This window comes from Pituophis catenifer, unplaced genomic scaffold (genome assembly GCF_029215685.1).
Source record: "Pituophis catenifer annectens isolate HBS135680 unplaced genomic scaffold, rPitCat1.0.hap2 SCAF_2, whole genome shotgun sequence".
Classification (NCBI taxonomy): Eukaryota; Metazoa; Chordata; class Lepidosauria; order Squamata; family Colubridae; genus Pituophis; species Pituophis catenifer.
The window spans coordinates 131,373,906-131,380,770 of record NW_027256882.1 but is presented as its reverse complement, the minus strand read 5'-3'; the positions used below and the strand labels follow the sequence as shown (position 1 = coordinate 131,380,770).

General features: G+C 38.2%; 1 protein-coding gene across 1 annotated transcript in view; it reads right to left on the bottom strand.

Annotated features, from left to right (window-relative positions):
• Positions 1–1,769: 1,769 nt before the first annotated feature.
• RHBDF2 (rhomboid 5 homolog 2) overlaps positions 1,770–6,865 on the bottom strand; it is an 88,563-nt gene continuing 83,467 nt past the window's right edge. Inside the window, exon 18 of the mRNA XM_070934604.1 lies at positions 1,770–3,529. Within this exon, the coding sequence (XP_070790705.1) occupies positions 3,107–3,529 (423 nt within the window). The 3' untranslated portion in view covers positions 1,770–3,106. The remainder of the gene's footprint in view (positions 3,530–6,865) is intronic.

The following is a 6,865-nucleotide window of genomic DNA, read 5'->3' as shown; positions in this document are numbered from 1 at the left end:
GTAAAGGTATGTAACTTCATGTTTTATAAATATATACTGCCTTAGCGATAAAGCCATGAGACTTCCGAGCAGAATTCCTGTAAATACTTCATAATTTAATTGTCCCTTAATGCATATGATGTGCAGTGAATTCTACCCATGAAGATCCCCTTGATATAGGATGGAAGAAAAAATAGATGTACAGTGTGTTTTTATTTGTCTTTGTATATATGTATATCATTGTTCAGTTCTATCAGTTGTGAGTAAAGGGAAATATTTGTATAAATTTTTCATTTAAAGCCAGATCATCATCTATTTGCCCGCCATCCTGTTGGTTTTAGAAAACCAGTAATAACTTTTTATCTGTAAAAATGAAGTTGATAACAAGCCTGAACTCCAGAGATTAGGCAGTGGAGTAAAGCAAGGGCCAATCTGTTAACCAATCTATTCAACATGAATCCTACTAATTTGCATGATACAGATAGTCCTCCACTTCAGGCTGTTCATATAACAATGGTTCAAAGTTAAGGTGGCTTTGGAAAAAGTGACTTACAACCTGCACTTGCACTTAACAGCAGTTAACACTACCTTGGTGATTCGTTTAACAATCACTGTAAAAATAGTCTGATTCTGACTCAATTTACAATGAAAATTCCAGTCCCAATTGTGCTAGTAAATTGAGGGCTACCTGTATAAGTCATAGTACATGATTGCCCCTAAAGTGATAGAAAGCTACTTGGGAAAAATATTCTTTTTTGATGTAGCACAAGCTAATCAGCCAGAGGTTTGCAAAATATTTTGAATTGGGGGTGGGGGGTGGGGCATGTTTCCACAGTTGAAATGGCCATATTTTGAATATAGGTCAGAATGCTTTGTAGTATTGTTTGGATTTAAAAAAATTAACTATAATCAGATATAGACGTGGGCGTTTTCTGGTGCAATCTGGTCTACTTACCACAATTGCAGTAGAGATAAAAGCTGAGCAAAGGAGGAAGTTAGGCATTTTGCCTTACTTATGAAGAGAGCAGATACCTGTTTGTTTGCTTTTATTCGTGTGGGACTGGGAAAAGGCTCCTTACTAAGACAGTATAAGCCTATCTATTCAAAGTAAGCACTGCTAAATCCAGTGAGATTAGCTCCAAGGAAACTATTTAGCAGATGTCAAATTTATAATCCATTGTGTGTAATCAATGACTATAAAGTAGTTGCACATTTGAATTAATTACTCAGTCAGCCTTGTGCATAGGAAAATGTTAAAGTTCTTGCCACTGAATAAGGAAGCATTCTCCAAATGTTATTGCGTGTGCCATTTACCACTTGTCAAATCAGCAATAAATGTCTTTTTTTCCTAACATGTTCTTGATCTTTTCCCCTCTTCCTATATCATGATGTAATCAATCAGACTATGACACTTACTGGGAAGTTATTTTATAGAATACAGTCATGTTGAGATTGTGATTGGAGGTGATGGCAAAGGATCATCATCAGAGTAACTTCCATTACTCGGTTACTCCACAGGTACACGATACAGATAATGAACAAGATTCCAAGAGTAGGGAGTATGAACACTTCAAAAAATTACTGATCAAGACAGTAGAGCCACAGGGCTTTGTGATACATATATTGTATCATCATAGCACTTTTGTGAAGATACTTGTCAATCAAAGATTTGCAAGGAACAGCAGTGCAGTGCAGTGCAGTGCAAGGGAAATGGCAAGTTTTAACCAATTTTGGGAGTAAGTGGGATACGGGTTAAGCATTAAAATTAATATACTTTGGATGCAAAGAAATGATTTCCAAAACGATCTTTAATGAAAAGTAGATAAACAGTGTCAACTGGGACACACTGTTCAGTTTCATCAAAGGAACAGTCTAATATTTACACATTAGCAACAATAATTATAGAAAAATATTCTCAATCAAAGGCTGTAATAAATTACCACTTAGAGCACAGTAAGATTTTGGAATGCTTTGTTGCTCAGGGCAAAACAATGAGTCAGAATTCTAAATTAACCGTAGTTAGTAGTTACAGCATGTTCTCCGGGAAGATGTACCTCCAGTTTCAATACTTCTAATTGAGGGTTAGAAATACATGCATACAAAAACATATACTCCTCATAGAATTTAAATTCATTTATTTATACCAAAAATATTTTTTACACTTCTCATTTTGTCACTAGAGAATCTGATTATCTTCCTTTCCTTTTAGAAAGGAGTTATACTTCAAGTGTTCTTTTAAAGAAATCCCAGGTTGCTGCGTTATCAACCCAATGTAAATATTGGAATAACTACCCGCATTTCTTACTGAGGACAAGGTGCCTTTAAAAGCAATGTTCTTGGTCAAAAAGTATTTGACCCTAGTGACATACAGAGATTGTGAATGTAAAACAAGAATTTGCATATAAAAATGCCCCTTGTACAAAAAGATGGGGTTTATTTTCACAGTACAATTCCTAGTACCATAAAAAGGCACTAAGGCAGGGAGAACTGCCACAAGGTCCAAGCACCATATTGCACCATATTGCGCCAAATGGCACTAGGAAAGGAACCCCAAACCAGGATTTGCATAAAAAGGAGGGATTTCAAGTAGGAAAACAGAGACTGGCAGATAGTCAATGGAAACAGTTCAACAGGATGTCCATAGCTAATAGTCTTTGAAAGTCATTGTCTGGCTGACCTCCATCTCACAAATGCCCAATCGGCCCCACAGGTGAATGATGTCTTTGGATTCTTTGCCAGTTCTTCAAAAGAAACTTTACCTCGAAGGCTGAGCTCATGTCTGGAAGGGATCTCAGGAACAAAGCTGTATGGAGACTGCCTTCTGATGCAAGGCACATAAGTGGGAAATGTTCTGATATGAACCCCTGATTTATACTCGTAACTCTCCAGGTAATGGTTAATTGATATTTAGGATTGCCATAGAGTTACACCTAGTTATATTTTACATCACAAAAGATGGCAGGGACTACCCACTTGCTCAACTTCAGCACTTGGTGCATGCTGTTTCATGAATGATACTTAAAAATTCCAAATAGGAAACTGGAAATGAAGATGTTCTGCTTTATACAGGCATAGCTGCCTTTGTCCTTGTTCCTCAAAATCCTTTCTACTAAATCCACTTAATGCTTCATTGGTGCAAGGTCTGGTCCAAGTCATACTTCTCACAAAACTTGGTTGTGAAAGGCAAGCAGGTTAGATACTCAGTCCAATGCCAATTAATGGGATATACATACAGCCAGATCACAAGAGATGCAAACAAACCAACGAAGATCAGTAGTGAGACAATGATCATCACCCGTTTGCGGTATTTGTCTGCAGTACCAAAAGTGATATAGGGCAGGAAGGCAAAAGAAAGTAATAGGCCACTGAGGAAACCAAATATATGTGCAATATTGTCAATCCATGGCAGAAGGCCACAGGCAAAGAGAAAAAGGACAATCCCAGAAAGATTAAAAAAAGCCTTCCAGGGATTCTCTAGGACCTGCCAGCTTTGGAACAGCTCCACAAAAAGGCAGGCTAACAAGCCAAACTGGGATCCTGCTGGGCCCACCTAGGATAGAAAGAAAAAAATTAATTAATTATAGCATGATACCTTGACGAACAAAGAGACATTCCTCCCCACACACACACAAGCTAGCAGGTAGTCTATCTCCAAAGTTTTGACAATTAGGATAGCTTAGAGTATTCCTCAGAAAATTGCCAAAAATTCTTATCCTACTACTGCTTCTGTCAGAACCATAACACAGTATGTTAATTAAGGGGCATGAGCACACTTCAGATCTTGAACAACCAATCTTTTCCTGAGGTAATTCTCTGATCTAGAAGAAGTCACCAAGGCAAGCAGTTTTTAATAACAATATTCCTCCGAAATTCCTCCCCCTCAGAACAGGTTCGCAATTTGGGTGTCCTCCTTGACCCACAGCTGAGATTAGAGCAACACCAAGGCAGCTGTGGCTAAGGGGACTTTTGTACAGGTTTGCCTTGTACACCAATTGCGACCCTACATCGGGAGGCTCTTCTCACAGTCACTCATGCCCTCGTCACCTCATGGTTGGATTATTGCAACACGCTCTACATGGGGCTACCCCTGAAAAGTGTTCGGAGACTACAGTTGGTCCAGAATGCAGCCGCTCGAGCGGTTGTGGCTGCACCTAGGTACTCCCATATTACACCAATCCTCCGTGAGCTGCACTGGCTTCCTATCGGTCTCCGGTCACAATTCAAGGTGTTGGTTATTACCTTTAAAGCCCTATATGGCTTAGGGCCAGGCTATCTTCGAGACCGTCTTCTACCACATAGCTCCCAGCGACCAGTAGGATCCCACAGAGTTGGCCGCCTCCGGGTCCCGTCAGCTAAACAATGTCGACTGGCGGGTCCGCAGGGGAGGGCCTTCTCTGTGGCTGCCTCGGCTCTCTGGAATCAGCTACCTCCTGAGGCCCGGACCGCTCCCACCTTACTGGCCTTCCGGAAAATGGTGAAAACCTGGCTTTTCCTGCAGGCTTGGGGCCGTTGATCTCGCCGCTGCGATCTTGCGAGATCCGGCCATGAGCGGTGTGTATGGGTATTTTTAACGTCTCTTATTGTATATTGTTCATGTTGTCTTTGTTGTAAGCCGCCCAAAGTCCTCGGAGAGTTGGGTGGCATAGAAATATGAATAATAAATAAATAAATAAACAAATAAATAAATAAATTGTAGTTCAAATCTATCCACAATGTGAGAGCCAGTTGTGATAGATTTCAGTCTTTGGTAAGTAGGAATTAATATAACATACATTATATTGGTCAGGAAACAGGCTATTGATAAATGAATCAATGGTTTGATTCAAAATAAAAAGAGATCTAAAATACAACTGTAAAAATACCAGAGGGCTGGGAAGCATGTAACTTTTTTAAATTTTATTTCATCTATGCAAAAGTTAAGTTTTTAATCATAAACAGATGAATGAAATGGTCAAGCTGAATTTTATTTTATTTCATTTGCAGTCTTCAGTTCATCCTATTGCCATACTAGTTTGCAATTTTAAAGGCTATGTAAATTCAGAAACATTTTTATTTATCATATTTGTATGAAAGTAACTCTGAGAAGTATACAACACTTAATTTAAAACAATTTTATATGTTTCTATTAATGCTTTTAATAGAATAATATCTTTATTTACACTACTTCTAAGTTAGCTGCCATTTGCAAGCAAACTTCTTTTGCATTCTGTATTTTGGTAACACTTTTACATTAAAATATGAATTGCTCAATATAAACAAGTATTCTTGTGAATAGCTGTTTCTTCTTTCTGTTGTGAAAATGATGACATTCACATTCAAATGTAAACAGAATAAAGCAATGCTCAGAATTCAGTTTATGTGAATATATTCCTGATTAAATGAATGTAAGCTTTGTCTAGATCTTGTGAAGGATGTGAAGCACTATGTATTTATGGAATTCATGGGCTGCCCTAATTTGTCACAATTCTGGGTGGCTCACCAAATACAAATACAAAATACAAATGCAAAAAAAAAAAAAAACCAAGAAAAGAAAAAGAATAATAGTTTAAAAGCAAGGTACTGCTACAAAAAGAAACTAAAAGAAGAAGCTGAAAACCATTCAAAGCATCATACTTGCCCCCTCTATCCCAAAGCCTGGGGACCCAGCCAGGTTTTAAGGGCTCATTTAAATAGGGTCACAGTGGGAGTCATAAAATGGTGTTTCAGAAGGCAGATGCCATTGCAGAAAAGGGTCCTGTAAGATGGCACTACTTAATTGCTGGGCATTGGAGCTTGCCAACTTTGTCAGAACATGTGAGATGGGCAAAATTAATGGTTCCTCAAACAAACAAACAGAATTAGCTGCTCGGCTATAACAGGGCATTCATTTTATTTCAAACTGTTCTCAGTTTTCTACCAAGAAAACAAGTACACACACAAACATTAATGAAACATATCAGAAAGAAATTATATTAAAGGGCTTTGGTCTTTGTCCATTCTTAGGACTAAAGAAAATGTGCATTTGAAATGGGCTAGATATACTTGAAGATTCTACAGAAAATAAATCCCCCGAAGATGTCCCCAATACATAAGTACATGGGAGAGCCAATGGTTCAGAATGTTGACAACTCCTCCGTTTTAGGTTTCCCTTAGAGCAGAGGTAGAGAACGGCCCCTTTATGACTTGTAGAATCAACTCCCAGAATTGAAGCTCCAGCCGGCTCAGAAATTCTGGGAGTTAAAGTCCGCAAGTCATAAAGGGGCCATAGTTTCCCATCCCTGCCTTAGAGCATAATTATCCTCTCCTTCCTGGTGCACACATGTAAATACACACCACTGATACACAGGGAGAGCAGTATATGTGCATACACTGTAATATCTGAAACCACGCACTTGCTGCTCTGATTAGGGTCTCAAATACACAGGAAACACATCTACCTTGATTAGACCCACACAGACAAACAGCAACACATGCACATATTCTGAGTAGTATACATGTATATACAAACAGATGCAAGATATTACAGTACAGTACAGTATTCAAAGTACATGCCTCTTATGACCAATCCAGTAAAACTTTTGGAAAGAATTCCAAAAGCCGTGCACTGCATATTTTCCCTACCTTGTTTTAAAGGCATGGAACATGTTTGTTCAGTATGAATGTTTCCTTTGCCTGTGAGTTTTTGCAGCATTTAAAATTCTAGAAAAGAACATTCACTGAACAAGATAAAAGAACCAGAATATAAACTCAAGAATTTTCACTCATACATTTCCAAGCATGTTTTGCTCACTTGTTTATACAGGCTGATATTAAAAAAAAAAATTCTAAGCAGAGCTGACCTTGGTTAATATCTGAATGGATGAGGAATAACCACTTTCATTTTATTAACAAAACAAAATGGACATGT